The 19,793-nt window shown below is 35.8% G+C and overlaps 6 gene segments (V, D, J or C); 4 read left to right on the top strand and 2 right to left on the bottom strand.

The window, feature by feature from the left end:
* Positions 1-1,891: 1,891 nt before the first annotated feature.
* Positions 1,892-3,563, bottom strand: LOC122844054. The segment is given in 3 exon segments: positions 1,892-2,383; positions 3,154-3,265; positions 3,507-3,563. Coding segments are annotated over 3 exon segments (498 nt in total).
* A 1,408-nt stretch (positions 3,564-4,971) lies between these two features.
* Positions 4,972-5,662, top strand: LOC122844110. The segment is given in 2 exon segments: positions 4,972-5,164; positions 5,310-5,662. Coding segments are annotated over 2 exon segments (375 nt in total).
* A 1,922-nt stretch (positions 5,663-7,584) lies between these two features.
* LOC122844053 lies at positions 7,585-11,806 on the bottom strand. The segment is given in 3 exon segments: positions 7,585-8,082; positions 9,022-9,103; positions 11,801-11,806. Coding segments are annotated over 3 exon segments (420 nt in total).
* A 656-nt stretch (positions 11,807-12,462) lies between these two features.
* LOC122844052 lies at positions 12,463-13,014 on the top strand. The segment is given in 2 exon segments: positions 12,463-12,584; positions 12,692-13,014. Coding segments are annotated over 2 exon segments (375 nt in total).
* A 3,577-nt stretch (positions 13,015-16,591) lies between these two features.
* On the top strand, positions 16,592-17,182 carry LOC122844112. The segment is given in 2 exon segments: positions 16,592-16,708; positions 16,809-17,182. Coding segments are annotated over 2 exon segments (375 nt in total).
* A 1,356-nt stretch (positions 17,183-18,538) lies between these two features.
* On the top strand, positions 18,539-19,113 carry LOC122844115. The segment is given in 2 exon segments: positions 18,539-18,679; positions 18,774-19,113. Coding segments are annotated over 2 exon segments (360 nt in total).
* The last annotated feature ends 680 nt before the right edge of the window (positions 19,114-19,793 follow it).

The raw sequence follows: 19,793 nt of genomic DNA, 5'->3' as shown, positions 1-19,793 counted from the left end.
AGCTCATCTGTAATTTCCAGGGGAAGGTCCAAAGGAAACTAATAACTCAAAAGGAAGAAATTAATTGGTTGTCTTTAACAAAAAATACAAAGAACTGACAAATAAAGTTAACTAAATGTGTGCATGTCAAATAGTTAACTTAAAAAGTCAGACTAATAAAAATATTTTCAAAGATAAAGATAAATCTAAACTAAGCACTAATTAATATGTAAAGTAACATTAAGGAAGAACAGAAAACCATTACCAATTCTGTGTGACAGCAGGGTCAGCTGTCACAGCCACAATGTAAAGAATAAAACAACTAGATTTTCACACAAACATTTTGCAGATCTTAAATGAATAAAATGATCTGAATGTTTATGTCAACAGGTTAACTTCAACAAAAGTTTAGGAAAATGTGTTTGATTATTGAGCTTTAGTGTCAGGATTTTGTTTTCTTGTTTGTGGAGAAGATCTAATATTAAACATGCTTCAAATAAAAACATCAGAATGTTGTAATAATATAATAAAAAAGTGTTAGGATGAAACATATCAGAATTACAAATAGAGGAAATGAAGAAAGCTCTTTACACTAGAGTTTTTGTTTCCACTGTTTTAATTTATCACAACTGTCTGAGCAGTGAGGAGGAAACCTGATGACATGTAGAGCTGAGCTCCATGTGACTGACTGTGTGTGTTTGCATATGTGTCCTGCCTCTCTGCTCCAGCTGTTAAGAGGTCAGAGTTGATCAGTGGCTGTCCAGACCTTTCAGAGCCACTGACACACCAGCAGCACAATGATGATGTCACTGACTCTACTGCTGACCATCCTGGGGCTCCTGGTTCAGGGTGAGACTCTCTGCTGTAGCATCACATATACAGTGAAACCGGTTACTATAAACGTTAATCTTATTTACATTTAGATTCTTATTTAGATTAGATGTGTGTTTGTTTCATGTTCTAAAGGTTCTTCAGGAGACATCATCTTGACTCAGACTCCTGGAGCTCAGTCTGGTGTTCAGGGACAAACCGTCTCCATCAGGTGTAAATCTGACAGACTGATAGGTGATGACATCAACTGGTATCTTCAGAAACCTGGAGAAGCTCCCAAACTTTTGATTGTGGATACCACAGCACGTCAGCCTGGAGTTCCTGAACGTTTTCGTGCAAAAGCAGAACAGACTGACTTCACTTTAACCATCAGTGGAGTTCAGGCTGAGGATGCAGGAGTTTACTATTGTCAGCAACGAAACAGCTTCCCACTCACACAGTGATACAAGGCCATACAAAAACCTCAGAGGGAAAGAGGAACTGATCTGACTCAAAATGGTACAGAGCAAAAAAACATTTTTAATAAACTAAATTCAAATTATTTTCTATTAATTAATTATGAGAGCAATACAGTTCCTGTTTAAAAGTTTTATTGGATTCGCATTTTAATTCAAATTTTGTACTGAACAGTTTCAAAAGAACAAGAACTGAATTCAATAACCAGAAATTCAGTCCAGAACTCTTTTCAGCCAATGTGATACAAAGATCTGCATTAGGACATTCTGCTAATACAGAGCAAAGATCTCAGACTATTTAAAAAAAAAAGTATATAAATGTAATATTTCTTTTTATAAGTATTCATCAATGATTTGGCCCATTTCCCATTATCTAAGTGAAATCTTATTGATTTATACATTTCCTCTCAGAACTGCAAAGTGAAAAATAAAACAATCAGTAAAGAGTTAAACCAGTAAAATTATTTGCTTAGATCATCTTGATTGATACCACTAGTTATTTGAAACAAAAAAGATTTAAACAGAATTAAATCTGTTACATAAATTATTCACATAATTTATTAGAAACATTTCCAATGACATTTCATTTTTAGATGATTCCAATTTCAAAGAAACAAATGACAATAAATGATATTGTTTAAGAAACCAGAGTTTATTGAAAAGAAAGAAACATTTTCAGAATCAAACTGGAGAAATATTTTGTTTTTACAGAGAGAAGACTAAGAGTAGTAATGTAATAAAACTGGTAAAAAAAAAAAATCAAGTAAAAAGCAAAGAAGAAGAATCAGCTCAGGACTGGGAACACTGGTCTCTCCTCAGTGTCTCTGTGACTGCAGACTGGGAGCCCTGGGAGGCCTCACAGGTCACAGAGCCCACCTTCCTCCACTGGTCTGCAGGGAGCCTCAGGGTGCTGCTCCAGCTGTAGAGGCCGTCATTCTGCTTCACTCCGTCGCTCTTGTTCTCCTCCCAGGTGAAGCTGCTGCTGCTGCCGTCCAGCTTCCAGGACAGAGTCCAGTCTGAGGGGAAGCCCTTGTTGGCCAGACACAGGAGGGTAACCTGCTGCTGCTGCAGCTCCACAATGGAGGGGGGCAGCACTGTCAGGGTGGGGCGGGTATCACCTAGGAAACACCAATCAGGTTAGAGAACATAAATCATAGATGTTAATCAGCAGATACTGTGTCATGGTTACAGTTAGAGGGGTTTGCTAAAATAAGAAGTTTCTCCCAGATGTTTTCATGCTCCACTCGTCACTCACTGACACATTGTTTCACTTCCCTTTAGGAGTCTCAGATCGGCATAAAAAAGTCACCAGAAAATATAAAAACCTACTTTGAAAGATTAAAAGTAGGCTTAAATTTAAAATAAGAAAAAAAAAGAAAATCTTTAAAAACCCGTGTTTAAATGCAACAATACATCCTTTTATGATTGCAGCAAATATTTGTAAATTAAATAGATTTTAAAGAAAGAGTTTAAATTGAAACACGAAACAAAGTAAATTTTCTCTGTCTGTGTTGAACAGTAGATAAGAGAGATTTAATTCCACCAATAAAAACAAGTTAGGTTTTTACTTGAGCTCATTTAGATTTTTCACACCAAATCACCAAACTGGTTTACAACTGGCAGAAAAACATTAAAGTTAAAAAAGTGATAACATTAACAAACATATCAAATCTCAATCCTGATATTAATTTACAAAGCAAGATTTTATATACGGTAATTTGAACATAAAATATTTTACTTCATATTGAAGTGAGATTCTATTTGTTTGGCATAAAAAAGTAATTAATGCACAGATTTAATTTCCTGCTTCATAAAGAAATACAGAAATTTACCTTAAAGCATCCCAACATTATTTTTTTATTTTGTATTAAGCATGAAGTAAACTTACTTCCAAACTCCAGTCTGGTTCCTCCACCAAAAGTCCACCACAGTGATACAAACTCACTGAGGCGCCGTACAAAAACCTCTGAGACACGGCTCTCTGACTTTGAACTCTCTGACTAAAATGAACTTAAAAACCAAGATTAACTATTAAGTCAAACCAAATACTTTTTACTCAGTAGATCAGCACTGACTTGTTATACTTTGTTGTAATTTGGGATATTAATTATGACTTAACTGTATCTTGAAACTTTTTTTGTAAAGCATTTAATAATGAATGTCTTCTAGCCTCAATCTGTCAAACAAAATTAAAACAATAAAAGCAAATCAGAAAAAAAAACAGCTTTATAATTTACTTACTTCCAAACTCCAGTCTGGTTCCTCCACCAAACGTGTACCACAGTGATACAAACTCATTGAGGCGCCGTACAAAAACCTCTGACTGTAGAGAGACACGGCTCTCTGAACACAAAACATGGAGAACTACAATTTTTAAGATAAAAATATTTTGCTTTAGACATTTTATTCATTTTTATAAGCAAAAAAATGTGCAAAATTAGAACTCACAATGATTTATTGTTTGTCTATTATAGTTTGATGTATGAATATTTATCGCCAATTTCAGAATTACTGAGAAAATTAAGTAAAATCCTTTATCAACAAAATATGAAGTATTTACATTTCTTATTTCTGTAAAATGTAATAAAAAATATAGTTTTTATAGAATAATATATTAAAACAGTCCCACATTTATTCCTGTTTAAAATGATAGTTTTGTCGTGATTAAAACATTATTTCTTATTAATTTAAAGTAGATTTATTCTGTTTACATCTCTTACATTTAGACTGATTTGTTCCTGATGCTTTAAATTAATCTGTGAACCAAAGAGTTGTCATCCTGTCAGATTGAAGATTAATGGGGGTACCAGACACAACTTAAGAGTCTAGAAATGGACATGAAGAAGTCTCAGAACTACGTTAAATAAGTAGTTCTACTGTAAGGAAAGGAGCCTACTGGTAGAAAAGATTGAAAACAACAATCAACAGCTTTTGACCAAGAGAGCTCATCCCCAAATCATAGCATAATCTGCCGAAACAAGTCTCCAAAAATACAAAATATCATCAAAAGATCCAAAGCTTTGTCTTGCTACTGCTGAGATGAAAGGAAATGACAACAATCAAAACAGTACGTGCTAATCTTTGTCAGAATTATGCCAGGAGGTAATCTTTGCACTCAAAATAATAAGGAAATATCACTTCTGCTATAATAACTTTATGGACACGAATCGTAAAACTGAATTATTTGAACACTAGAGGATGTGACACAAGATAAGAACCTCATTTCAACCTTGAACATTGCATGGAGGTGTAAGTGTTATGGTTGCTATGATGCAGCAGAAATCGGCTACATTGATCTCTACATTATTAAAAGCGAGGGAGGAGAAGCTCAAGTTAAATAATTTACCCAAGAGGAATGATGGAAAACAGGGAAGTACTCTGATTAATTTAAAACCAGCCATGGTGTATGTGAAATATTTATATAGCTCAGACACAACAGAAGTAATTGATACATTTATTGTAAATTAATGTTGTTAATTAATCTTTGAAATAATGTAGTTTGCCTTCATAAGTTTATAGGTAATGCGTCTTCACCTGTCCTACAAGTTTTAATTGAAGCTGCTTAAAGGGGTTTAACTGGAAGATTTTCTCTTTTTATTTACTTTTTTATTTAGTATGTAGGTTCATGTATTTTTTAAGATTATTTCAAAATTAAAACAATCCACAGTTTAGAGAAAAGAGCAAGAGATACTGAGCACATTAGAAGAGAACATGTAGAGCTGATCTCCATGTGACTGACTGTGTGTGTTTGCATATGTGTCCTGCCTCTCTGCTCCAGCTGTTAAGAGGTCAGAGTTGATCAGTGGCTGTCCAGACCTTTCAGAGCCACTGACACACCAGCAGCACAATGATGATGTCACTGACTCTACTGCTGACCATCCTGGGGCTCCTGGTTCAGGGTGAGACTCTCTGCTGTAAACTTTGTGTTAAAATGTAGCCATGTTCTCCAGGATTCATGACATGACAGCTTCAATTTGGATGGTAATAGAATTTATTCAACTTCGATTTTTCTTCAGGAAAGTTTCTGTCTTTTTGTGTTTTCAGGGTCTTCAGGACAAGTCACCATAACTCAGACTCCTGGATCTCAATCCGTTGTTCCAGGACAGTCTGTCTCTATTCAATGTAAAGTCAGTCCAAGTACAGGCTACTGTTTCAGCTGGTACCTTCAGAAACCAGGAAAAGTTCCAAAACTCCTTATTACCTGCTCAAGCACCCGTCATTCTGGAACCCCTGATCGTTTCAGTGGATCAAAGTCTGGGGATACTGACTTCACTCTGACCATCAGTGGAGTTCAGGCTGAAGATGCTGCAGTTTATTACTGTCAGAGTTTTCATGTCATCAACGGCCAGCAAGTGTTCACACAGTGAAAAACAGTCATACAAAAACCTCCCTCAGTCAAACTGAACAGAAACTCCAGCTGGATGCTACAGCAGACACTGACACAGCTCACTAAACAAAAACACACAAAGAATCATGATGATTTCGTGGACATATTTTTCCTGCATCCATACATTCTGAATACTAGTATATATTGAAATTAGTGGCAGGTTTTCCTACGAAGAATACAGCTTGGAATGTTGCATAACAACTGGAGAAACATTGTTTGAGGAAGATAACATTTAACATTGCACACTGAGATTTGAATCTCTGTGCTTGACACGATTCTCACAGGAATTTACTTAAACAGAGATATATTTGTTTTGGTATAATTTTCTCTGTAAAAACAACATGGCTTGAACAAAGATTAAAATGAAACACTATTTATTAGTCAGATATTTGACATGAAATATCTTGCTTGCAACAGAAAGAGGACAAAACTCTCCAGGTGTTAATTATTTGTTTAACAGACTCTAAATGGTTTCATAATTATAAAAAAAATCTGAAAAATAGCAGTAGTTGCTGTTTTCCCTGGATTGAGATTGTACTACTGTTTTCAACACTCATAGTAACACTGTTAGATTTTAATTCAAAATAAAGGCAAAATTTCTCACCTGAGCTTTGTCAGTAGTCTGAGGAAGTTACAGATTAGGTTAATTACAAAAAGATAAATCATCACATTACCGTAGAAAATGGGGAAAATCTGCATGGCAACTATCTAAAGTGACTGACTGCCAATCTAAGAAAAGCTTATACACTAATTATTTAGAATAGCATAAACAGTTATCGACACAGCATGTAAAAAACCCCATCTAAATATATATATATTTTTAAAAAAACTTATTTGAAGTTATCCAACACTAGTTATGTAACCAAGCTAGCTAACATTACTGCCTATACTGCCTATACTACTTTAGTGGAGGCACAAAAATGGTCAAATATTTTCATAGCTACATTTCAGGACTGCTTGGATTTCAGACTTACCTTTTCACATAGTTTACTTATTCTTTAAATTGTGGACTATTTTAAACAGATGATCCATATTTATTAAACAATTTATGAAACAAAACAGAAATTTGGATCAACATAAAGAAGTGTTCACTTTTTGTCCATTTTCTTCACTAGAGCTAAACATCATATCTAAAAATTTAAACACTCATGTACTATTCCTCAACTGTGGTAGAAACAGAAAAAAAAACATAAGAACCAATGTGCAGCATATCAGTTCACACAAACCCTGTGTTCATTTCTGTTTTTATTTCATGAACTGCTCTTACGATATATTGAATATATTATAAATTTTCCTTTTATGAAGTGTGTTAATAAAATCCAACATGCGCTCTTTTTGTTAAATTAACAGAAAATAGATGACATACTTTTCTTGAAGAATTAATATTCCATGTATGTTGGTTGGTTGTTTTTAAAAAGATTCCTGCCTCGTTACCTATCTTCTTAACTTCTAAACTTCTAAACTTTTTAACTTAATAAATTCGATTTTATATCTAAATTTGCTAAGAGTATTAATAATACTTGATACAAGAATAAATAAATACGCACAAAAAAGCGAAAAACATTTAGGAAACATTTACTTCTCGTTGTAATAATGAACTTCACAAGAACACATTTAGAATTAGATGTGATAGAGCTGTTTGGGGAGCAAATAATATCCTTTTTAAACCAACACACTCCCAATTTTTTTTTACAAAACTAAACAATAAAATTTAAGAATATGATGTATGTATAGGCACCAGCAACCCTCCCGACCCCATTAGGGAAGAAGGGTGTTCAGATAATGGATGGATGGATGGATGGATGATGTATGTATTAAAGTGACTTTTCAAAAACAGAAACCCGGATGGTAGGAGAAATGCAGTTTAGAATTTCTCCTGTTAATGCTATTTAAATTCACACAAACAAACAAAAAAGTTCACAAGTTTTGTGTTTATTGAAGATATTTTATGAAACAGTTAACTACTAGAAGATATATTTTTGAAAGTAATGAAATTAAATGAGCAAGTATATAGAAACAGCTTTCCAAGAACTACTGGATTCAAAGAAACAGTTGTGAAAGAGCACACACAAAGCAAAAACAAATTGAGTGAATCAGCTCAGGACTGGGAACACTGGTCTCTCCTCAGTGTCTCTGTGACTGCAGTCTGGGAGCCCTGGGAGGCCTCACAGGTCACAGAGCCCACCTTCCTCCACTGGTCTGCAGGGAGCCTCAGGGTGCTGCTCCAGCTGTAGAGGCCGTCATTCTGCATCACTCCACCGCTCTTGTTCTCCTCCCAGGTGAAGCTGGTTCTGCTGCCGTCCAGCTTCCAGGACAGAGTCCAGTCTGAGGGGAAGCCCTTGTTGGCCAGACACAGGAGGGTAACCTGCTGCTGCTGCAGCTCCACACTGGAGGGGGGCAGCACTGTCAGAGTGGGCTGGCGATGAGCCACTGCAGGGAGAATTATCATATTGCAGAGTCAAGTTTCACTTCTTCATCTGGGTTTTGTAACCATGGTAACACACATGCATCACTGCTCAACCACAGCAACAGACAAGTTTCAGTACAACGCATAAAAACTGACATGACACCTTAGTTTCAAGGATTTCTCATTAACTTCACACACTTTCAAAATTATTTTAAAACATTTTTATACAATTTTGTTGATTTTTTTTTACCTTAATACACAAAAACAATAATTTACACACACATCAGTAGTTTGTATAATATAAGCGCACTATTAAGAAAGATAAAAATATCCAGACATTTTCATTTTAAAAGCAGTCATCACAATATCAGTATTTTTCATGAGCCACAAACAACATATTGCACACAGATACACTCATTATTCGGCTCATTAAATAGTCAATATCACTTCTTTCCTATTAAAAAAAAAGTGGAAGAGAAAGCTCAAATGTTTGAGCAAAGTTTTTTAATAGAAAAATGATAAAATGTGACTTTGGAATGTAAAATTATTAATCTCAGAGAACTTTAAACTACTAAATTTAACTCTTTTTTTCTTTTCTAATTGAGAGCTGGTTTTGAGCATTATATTCCTGTCAGACATGACAGGAATATAATTACTGTAATTATTATTACAGTAATTTGCATTTTTTGCTATATTGTTGTAAAATTTATCAAAGAAATTAAAACATCTGGCGAGAACTAAACAATTCCACATTTAATTTCAAATGAAATCACAGACATGTGCATGATCAGAATATCCATGTTCAACAATTTGGAGGTTTGATGAGACAGCTTAAATACATAGAACATGAACAATACATAGAAATGAACAAATTCCAAGAATAAATATTTTCCTTTGAGAAAAAATATGTGAAAAGTTTCTAATGCAGAACAAGTAAATTTTTTTGAGTTAGTTGTACTTACAGTTAACATCCAGTCTGGTTCCTCCACCGAACGTGTACCACAGTGATACAACCTGATGAAGCCGTCGTACAAAAACCTCTGACTGTTAGAGACACGGCTCTCTGACTCTGACACTGGGTCAGAATCTTCTTTTCAGAAGATGAAATTATGTAACTATGACACAATAATGTAATAATGAAAACTCAAACTTTTCATGTTTATTGTTTCATGTTGTTTCTCTTGTGTTTTGATCCTTTTTGTTAACAGAATATTGTCTTTACACATGGCCATCAGTCTTATCAATTTGGACTGACTTGTATTTCAAATGTGCTTATAAAATCTGAATGATGAGGTATGAGTTATGGATAAACATGACCTTTTGAAACACTTTTATATCCAACTATGCATCCATCATCTACATTGATATATCTTTAAAAGAGTAGTGGAGGGAGATCATACATATTTACTGTCATTTGGTAAGAGGCAGAGTTTAATCATATTCCAGTCCATCACATTTCAACACAGAGACAAGTAATCATATCTAAGATCAATTTAATAACCTCAGCTTGACTTGTTTAAGTACAGTGGAAGAAAAACAAAGTTTTTCACAGCATTTAAAATGAGAACATGATAACGACATCCAGACAGAACTTTTTTGCTGCAGCACAACTGTGATAACAACTTGGCCTCTCCATATCCCTTCTCTGAATTCAAAGTCAGTCAACAAACCTTCTTTTTATGCTGATCACTCCTTAGCAAGTTTCCACTGATATTTCAACGATTTTTTTTTCTTGCTAAAAGCTTCAAATCATTGAAGGTGGAAGGTCGATGTCATGGAAAACTTACAATAAGGTCACATCTGCTAGTCATGTTATATGAAATGTTTATGAACTCTCACCAAAAGACCTATTTGGGTAACATGTAGAAGGTTGGAAGTTGTTTTCTACAGCTGCATCAGAACCAGACTGTCTCACCCCTTGCTATTAATTCTTTATCTCTGGTATAAAACTCATGTGTTGTAAGAGCTGACAGAGCTTGGCGAGGTTTTAATCCAGACTTGCTTCATTACTGATTGTCTATGAGCTCTCTGTATTGTGCACAATATATAAATAAACCTGAATGAGTGATTTTACCTGAACAGTACTTGGAAATAGCATTTTTTTCCCCACGACAGTCGTCTTGCCATCACCCTAGTATTTTATTCACACCACAGATTTGCTATCAGATTCAAGATAAGACTCTAAATGTGCCACATTGAAATATTTATGTTACTTCCAGTATGAACAAGAATTGAAACTTAAAAGGTTACTTTAATTATATATATGCCAATGGTGTACATATTTTTTTGGATTAACTGAAAATGTGGTAAAGGTTAACATTTGTCTTGTTTAGTTTATTTGAAATTTTGTCATACATTTAAAAAGATCTCTGTTCTTTTCTAAGATTAACAGTAAAAAGGTGAAGAACAATAAATCCCTTATTTCCATTTACTAAAGCTAATCTTAAATACGTATTTGATCTATCATATTGATCCTAGTCCTTCTGAAGTCCATCATTTCCATAGAGTCACTTTGCATCAGCAGCTCCATGCTCCAGCGCTCGGGGAGAGTTTATAGTCCTGACAGTTGAACACTGGATGACTGACAGCTGTCCTTCATCACAACTGAAGACACAGAAATCCTCAGATCTCTGTAACTCAGCAGTATGCAGCAGTGATAGCTGATTTGGGAGGACCTATCACCTTCAGATACAGAACCAGTCAGGATGTTTATAACAACTATTTAGCCTGGTACCAACAGAAAGATGGACAAACTCCTAAGCTGCTCATTTATTAGGCCAGCTCTCGAGCATCAGAGACTCTCATCGTTTTACAGGCAAGAGGATCAAACTCTGACTTCACTCTGACCATCAATGGAGTTCAGTCTGAAGATGTTGCAGTTTACTACTGTCAAAGTTTTCTTCACTCCAACAGCCAGTATATGTTCACACAGTGGAAAGCAATTGTACAACCCCCTTCCATCAGTATGATCTAAAACTGAACTGCAGTTGCAGAGACTGATTCTGTTCTTTTAATGAGTAAAAAGTTCTGCCATTTATGTAAACTAAATGCAATGTTGTCTAATCATTTATGGTTTAGTCATATATTAATTAAAAAAAACATAAAATAGTCATGTGTTATTTCAGTAATTTGCATTTTTTGCTATATTATTGTAAAATTTATCAAAGAAATGAAAACATCTGCCGAGAACTAAACAATTCCACATTTAATTTCAAATGAAATCACAGACGTGTGCATGATCAGAATATCCATGTTCAACAATTTGGAGGTTTGATGAGACATTTAACTTTGTGTGGTTCTGATTGTTAAAGTGAGAGTGAACATCATGTTTTATTCCTTCATGAAGAAGACGGTAACAGCTTTGAGGCTAAAAAGGATTCAAATAGATCTCTAAAGAATTTGAATTCAACAATTCTCCCTAATAAAAACCTGCCAAAAAGTGAACCAACATGCCAAAGATCTTACAGTCTGTCAGATTCCATGTTTTTCTGTGTATTTATTTCTAGTTTTCTTGTGTGTCTGAGTCTCTGTGTTGTCCTGTCTCCCCGTGATTAGTTCCCAGGTGTGTCTCGTTCCCTGATTACCCCTTGTGTATTTAGTGTCACCTGTTTGTCTGTGTCTTCGTCTTGGTAATGTCTTTGTCACGTCTTAGTCATGTCTTGGTCATGTCTTGCTACGTCAAGTTGCTGTTGTTCTTTGTGCCCAGTCCGTCTTTGGGTCTCTCGTGTAACCGGTTGCTACCGGCATCGAGTTCTGGTTTACGCTCGGCCGTGCTGCCCGGTGTCTTGGACTTTGTTAGGACTGAGTTGCTTTGCTGGACATTTTGATCATTAAATATATAATTTTTCCTCACATCCTGGGTCTCCCGCCTGTTGCCTCACCACCTCTACACCAATTTATGACATCGTCTGAACTATTTCACCCTGAAAACAGATCATAAAATGTTTGGAGAAGTATCAGAAAACACAAAAATATCAACACAGTACATATAACAAGCCATTACTGATGTTGATATGAAAACACATGAATGACTCTGAGATAGAAGAGACTGAACAACTTTAGCTCCCTGTGTTACTGCACAGAAAATGTGTCACACAGAAAGCATTTAATTCTGTCCAATATCCAAACCAGCTTATCCTTGAAGGGTTGCGGAGGGCTGGTTGACATGCCTAGGTCTAGTAAAATGAATATATTTTAATCACAAATTTACTATCAGGTAAAATGTGTAGAACATTAGGATGAAAAAATCTTTAAACACCACATAAAAATAAATATGAGTGTTGTCTTAAATCCATCACATAGATCTTGGTCTATATTGCAGTCAGTCAGAGGATTTCCATAGAGTCACTTTGCATCAGCAGCTCCATGCTCCAGTGCTCTGGGAGAGTTTATATTCCTGACAGTTGAACACTGGATGACTGACAGCTGTCCTTCATCACAACAGAAGACACAGAAATCCTCCTCATCAAAAACATGACTTTGATCTGCGTCCTCATCTGGACTCTCCTCTGCTGCTGCTTCACAGGTAAAGTCCAGAGAATCCAACTCTTCTCCTCTATGAACATCTGTCCCTCTGAAATGAAGCCGACTAAACCATGAAGCTGCTGCATGTTTTTGTCTCTGTGTCCACAGAGGTCAGAGGTCAGGTCACAGTGACTCAGCCTGTAGCAGTGAGAGCTGATCTGGGAGGATCTGTCACCATCACCTGTAGAACCAGTCAGAACGTTTATAGCAACAACTACTTACACTGGTACCAACAGAAAAATGGACAAACTCCTAAGCTGCTCATTTATATTACCAGCACTAAAGCATCAGGGACTCCAAGTCGTTTTTCAGGCAGTGGATCAAACTCTGACTTCACTATGACCATCAGTGGAGTTCAGGCTGAAGATGCTGCAGTTTATTACTGTCAGAGTTTTCATGTCATCGGCAGCCAGTATGTGTTCACACAGTGAAAAACAGTCATACAAAAACCTCCCTCACTCAAACTAAACTGAAACTATGTTGTTGAAGCTTCCAGCTGCTACAGAAACTCAGTTTCCTGAAATCCTTCATATGAATACACACAATTTTTCATGAAGGTGTTTTAAAATATATGGGTAAAATGTACAGCATCACTCTAATTTGAATAATAAAAGCTTATTTGGTTGACAAACGATAGGATAACTTAAAAAAAACAACTTTTTATTTCATGAAAAAATGGATAGTAGTACGAAACAGAACCTTCACTAAAGCATTTAAAAATTTCACACAGGTTACTTTAGATTGTATTAGATCCATGTTTAGCACTAATGTTATAATTAATTGATCAATTAGAATCACTTGACATAAATCATAAAATGTTTAATTTGACACAAATCCTAAGATTATTTGTAGTTGCTGTTGTAATAGCAACAGTGACAATGTAAAGAAAGAAAAAACAACCAGATTTTCACACAGTTTGCAGATCTTAAATGAATAAAATGATCTGAATGTTGATGTCAACAGTTTAACTTCAATGAGAGTTTAGGAAAATGTGTTTGATTATTGAGCTTTAGCGTCAAGATTGTTCTGTTTTTTGTGGAGGAGAATATCTAATATTAAAGATACTTCAAATAAAAACGTCAGAATTTTGTAATAACATAAGAAAAAGTGTCAGGATAAAACATATCAGAATGTAATCTATATATTGACTGATTTGTTAGTCTAAGAACTTTAGCTCATATCTCATGACATACGTAGAGTAATAAATGTAAAAAACTTAAACTAAATTTGGTTGCAGTTTACAAAAATGAGGTTGACTAAAAATAGTATTGCAATTTACTATGCAGTACATTATGTTGCAGTAACACCTGAGTAATCCTTGATCTTGTTGGAGGATTGCCTTAGAGAGCCACTTTGCATCAGCAGCTCCATGCTCCAGTGATCTGGGAGAGTTTATAATCCTGACAGTTGAACACTGGATGACTGACAGCTGTCCTTCATCACAACAGAAGACACAGAAATCCTTCTCATCAAAAACATGACTTTGATCTGCATCCTCATCTGGACTCTCCTCTGCTGCTGCTTCACAGGTAAAGTCCAGAGAATCCAACTCCTCTCCTCTATGAACATCTGTCCCTCTGAAATGAAGCCGACTAAATCATGAAGCTGCTGCATGTTTTTGTCTCTGTGTCCTCAGAGGTCAGAGGTCAGTACACACTGACTCAGCCTGCAGCAGTGAGAGCTGATCTAGGAGGATCTGTCACCATCAACTGTAGAACCAGTCAGAACGTTTATAATCAATCAATCAATCAAACTTTATTTGTATAGCACATTTCAGCATCAAGGCATTTCAAAGTGCTTTACATCAAATCAAACACAAAAATACAATGCAACATAGAATCAACAATAAAAACACAACATAGTCAGATTCCGTCAATAAGTTTGCAATTGATTACGTTTCGAATACAACTCTAAACAAGTGGGTTTTTAGTTGAGATTTAAAGGAAGTCAGTGTTTCAGCTGTTTTACAGTTTTCTGGAAGTTTGTTCCAGATTTTTGGTGCATTGATGCTAAATGCTGCTTCTCCTCGTTTGGTTCTGGTTCTGGGGATGCAGAGCAGACCAGAACCAGAAGACCTCAGAGGTCTGGAAGGTTGATACAACAGCAGCAAATCTTTAATGTATTGTGGTGCTAAACCATTCAGTGATTTATAAACTAACAACAGTATTTTAAAGTCTATTCTTTGAGCTACAGGGAGCCAGTGGAGAGACTTTAAAACTGGTGTTATGTGCTCTATCTTCCTGGTTTTAGTGAGAACACGAGCAGCAGCATTTTGGATCAGCTGCAGCTGTTTGATTGGTTTGTTGGACAGGCCTGTGAGGACTCCGTTACAATAATCAATACGACTGAAGATAAACGCATGGATGAGTTTCTCTAGATCTGGCTGAGACATTAGTCCTTTAATCCTGGAAATGTTCTTCAGGTGATAGAAGGCCGTCTTTGTGACTGTTTTTACGTGGCTCTGAAGGTTCAGGTCAGAGTCCATCACTACTCCCAGGTTTCTGGCCTGATCGCTGGTTTTTAGTTGTAATAACTGAAGCTGTGCACTGACTCTAGATCGTTCCTCTTTAGGTCCAAAAATAATTACTTCAGTTTTGTTTTTGTTCAGCTGGAGGAAGTTTTGGCACATCCACACATTTATCTGTTCTAAGCATCTGTTCAGTGATTGGATGGGTTCTGAATCACCTGGTGACATCGTAATGTAGAGCTGTGTGTCATCTGCATAGTTATGGTAGCTAATATTATTTCCTGTTATAACAACAACTACTTACACTGGTACCAACAGAAAGATGGACAAACTCCTAAGCTGCTCATTTATCTTTCCAGCACTAAAGCATCAGGGACTCCAAGTCGTTTTTCAGGCAGTGGATCAAACTCTGACTTCACTCTGACCATCAGTGGAGTTCAGGCTGAAGATGCTGCAGTTTATTACTGTCAGAGTTTTCATTACCCCAACAGCCAGCATGTGTTCACACAGTGAAAAACAGTCGTACAAAAACCTCCCTCAGTCAAACTGAACAGAAACTGAACTGCAGCTGCAGAGACTGATTGTGTCACCTCAAGGAATAAAAGCCATGCTAGACTAATATAAACACTGTTTAATTAATAATAGGTTACATATAAGTGTGTGTGTGTGCGTGTGTGTGTGTGTGTGCGTGTGTGTGTGTGTGTGTATTAATTAAATTAAATTAAATAATTGATATATATATGAAGTAACATTTCAACACAGGACATACAGCAAGTTCTCGCTGCTTTTGTTATTAAACACATGAGTGACTCTAAAATAGAAGAGACTGCACTAATGTAACTTTTGTTATGGGAGATGATCAAAGGGTAAAGCTCTGATCTCTAAGTGAAAAGGCCAGACTACAATTTGCCTGATTAATTATATTCCAAGACAAGGACCTCTGTAATAATAGTCTTTGGACAAATGAGTCAAAAACTAAACTAAGACTTTTTGTTTTTTTGTTTTTTTCTGAAAAGGAACAAAATAATTGTCTTCAACCAAGACAGCACTCCCTGTCAGGGATCTCATACCAGCTGTGAAGCATGTAGTAGGAAGTGTCATGCTTCTAAGATTCTTTGCTGCAGCGGGATCACTGTCACACAACTCACCATGAATGCTACAGTGCATGATGGAAAATATGAAGCACTGTGAACCTTAAACAGCACTGGACTGATTCTTTGTTTTTAATTATATGGTGTATAATCCCCCAAATGATAATTAGATATTAAAAAAGACAAAAGAGAAACGTTTACATACCATAATTCATACAAAACAAGTAAATATGCTGTAAGGTCAATATACAGTTTTGAGATCTGTGTTGAATGTTACTTGGGAAAAAAATTTACCGCAGAAAAATTAAAATAAATATGCTGTTATTAAAATGAGTGTCACATAGTTCCAAATCTCTGCTGGAATCATTCAAAGTATTTCCATAGAGTCACTTTGCATCAGCAGCTCCATGCTCCAGTGCTCTGGGAGTGTTTATAGTCCTGACAGTTGAACACTGGATGACTGACAGCTGTCCTTCATCACAACTGAAGACACAGAAATCCTCCTCATCAAAAACATGACTTTGATCTGCGTCCTCATCTGGACTCTCCTCTGCTGCTGCTTCACAGGTAAAGTCCAGAGAATCCAACTCCTCTCCTCTATGAACATCTGTCCCTCTGAAATGGAACCGACTAAACCATGATGCTGCTTTGATGTCTGTGTCCTCAGAGGTCAGAGGTCAGGCCACAGTGACTCAACAGCCTGCAGCAATGAGAGCTGATCTGGGAGGATCTGTCACCATCAGCTGTAAAACCAGTCAAAATATAAATAGCAACTATTTCTCCTGGTACCAACAGAAAGATGGACAAACTCCTAAGCTCCTCATTTATTATATCAGCTCTCGAGCATCAGGGACTCCAAGTCGTTTTACAGGCAGTGGATCAAACTCTGACTTCACTCTGACCATCAGTGGAGTTCAGGCTGAAGATGCTGCAGTTTATTACTGTATGGGTGAATTCTACATCAACAGCAAGTATTCATTCACACAGTGAAAAACAGTCGTACAAAAACCTCCAACATTCAGACCCAACAGAAACTGAACTGTGTTGCATCTGGAAGTTCCAGTTGGTTAACCAAACACAGAAAACACTTTGGTTTTCCATTCAGACATTTAGAATAAACTTCAAGTTTCTGTCTACAATGAGTTTTGCTGTAGATCATTATGGGTTCTTACAGTTTTAGGTTTTATTTAATGGATGATCAAACTCTGATTTTATTGATGTACCCCAATTTTTTTTATATGTATTTTAATTTTATCAGATTGTTGCTGAAAACTGTTGCCAAAAGAAAAGATGTGCTTAGTTTGGGTTGAGTCACAAAAACCTCAATTTCCATTTTGTAAACACATTATCATGCTACTGTTAAAGTCACAGGTTGTTTATTTGAAGAAAGAAAAATCTAAGCAAAACAAATGCAACTGTATATGAACAAAACATTCAGATAGATGATTCTACGACATATTTTTTGCACAAATTTAGTCTTACCTCTACTTAAAATATTTAATGCATTAATCATTAATATTTGCAGGTAAATAATTCTCCAAAACATCAGGGCTTTCTAATACCTTACTAATACTTTAATACCGATAAATAACAGTTTTTGTAGATTTAACAAATCAGAACACAGAGCTCTTCCCCCTCCACCACCACTGCACTCTAATCCTGAAAGTTGATAATCCTGGATATTCCTCCTAAAAGCAGAACAACACAAACATGGAACTCACTAATTCACAATATAATTTAAGTGTTATTTTAATTTTATTTTTCTCTTTTGGTACAACTTCAGACTTGACATGGCTGTAAATTATATTTAATATTGATTAATTTTTAACTTGTTCGTTTAGTGTTGTTTTATACAACAATATTTTATCTGTAGATCATTTGGCTGGTTCAAGGCTGAGTATATCATTTATAAAGCCACCAAACATAATATTTTTGTCCTGGAGTGATAGTCAGCTACAATTTATTTTCTAAACTGCCTTTTATTTTCTAAGTCACTTTCATCCAAAACTTATCCTGTATTAATTATCTTCAAAATCTTGCTTCAATCATTAAAGTTGGTATTCTTTATTTTAAACAAAATCCAAAATACTTTTTGTCACATCACAAATTTTGATTAGGACTCAGCAATCTTGTTCTTCTGAGAAGAAACTAGCTTGTTATTTATGATGCTGTCATCAAGCCAAACTGAATCACTGTTTTAAAAACTAAAAAAGAAAATGAAAACATATATACAAGTCTTTCATCCTTTATACATTCTCTGAAAAGCAGCACCTCCTTGTTGGAGCTCATTGTGGTTATTTTTTTTTTTTCATATGCAAATCTTTGAGCATTTTTCTGGATACTGGATCACATGTAGAGCTGAGCTCCATGTGACTGACTGTGTGTGTTTGCATATGTGTCCTGCCTCTCTGCTCCAGCTGTTAAGAGGTCAGAGTTGATCAGTGGCAGTCCAGGCCTTTCAGAGCCACTGACACACCAGCAGCACAATGATGATGTCACTGACTCTACTGCTGACCATCCTGGGGCTCCTGGTTCAGTGTGAGACTCTCTGCTGGAAACTTTGTGTTATTATATGATCACTGAAATAAACTACATATGTCTGAATAACGTCTTTATTCTGTACATTTTCCAGGTTTTATGGCTGAAATCATCCTGACTCAGACTCCAGGATCTCAATCTGTTACTCTGGGACAGACTGTCTCCATCAGATGTAAAGCCAGTTCAGGTGTTACAAATGATTTACAGTGGTACATTCAAAAGCCCAGAGAAGCGCCTAAGATCCTAATTTACAATGCCAATTCACGCTGGTCTGGAGTTTCTGATCGTTTCAGTGGGAGTCAATCTGGAACTGATTTCACTCTGACCATCAGTAGAGTTCAGGCTGAAGATGCAGGAGTTTATTACTGTCAGCAGGATTACAGCTTTCCATTCACACAGTGATACAACGTCGTACAAAAACCTCCCTCAGCGGCAGAGGAACTGATCCACAGCTGCACTGAAGCAAACGTCTTACTCAGAATATGGTTCATAAACTGTCACATCACAATATGCATTGGTTTTCAATAAAGTTTATTTTCATTAGTAAAGTCTTAAGTAACTCACATGCCCACAAATAATTCTTAAAATTAATCCTGTTTTTGGTTTAAACAGATACTTTCAAGAAATTAACAACATAGTTTTCTCATTCACTGAGAAAGAGACAAAAAGAGTATTTTTATATGTGTTACATCATGAAAACTTTCAAGAATAAACATCACATGAATGTGAGAAACATTTGAAATAAATTCAAATTTAGTTTAATAATCCATTCAGGCTTCCAATCTGCACAGCTACTAATCCTAACAAGATCAGTAGGAGGGGCCGGTGACTCCTGGGATTTAAATCAATCCATCAATCAAATTTTATTTGTATAGCACATTTCAGCAGCAAGGAATTTCAAAGTGCTTTACATCAAATATATCACAACAATAAGTCGTGTGATACGACTTTAATATGTGTGCTTCTGAAAAATACTTAAGCACATATTTTTGTACATTTGTACAGGTATTTTTTTTACACAGTTAGACAATAATGTTCCAAAACTGTGAAATACATAGTTAAATTTTTGCAAGTTCAATTGATTCAAAATCTACAAAATCAAAATGGATATTTT

This window comes from Gambusia affinis, linkage group LG14, assembly GCF_019740435.1.
Source record: "Gambusia affinis linkage group LG14, SWU_Gaff_1.0, whole genome shotgun sequence".
NCBI lineage: Eukaryota > Metazoa > Chordata > Actinopteri > Cyprinodontiformes > Poeciliidae > Gambusia > Gambusia affinis.
Note: the sequence above shows the minus strand (reverse complement) of the source record. Positions and strands in the feature narration are given on the sequence as shown.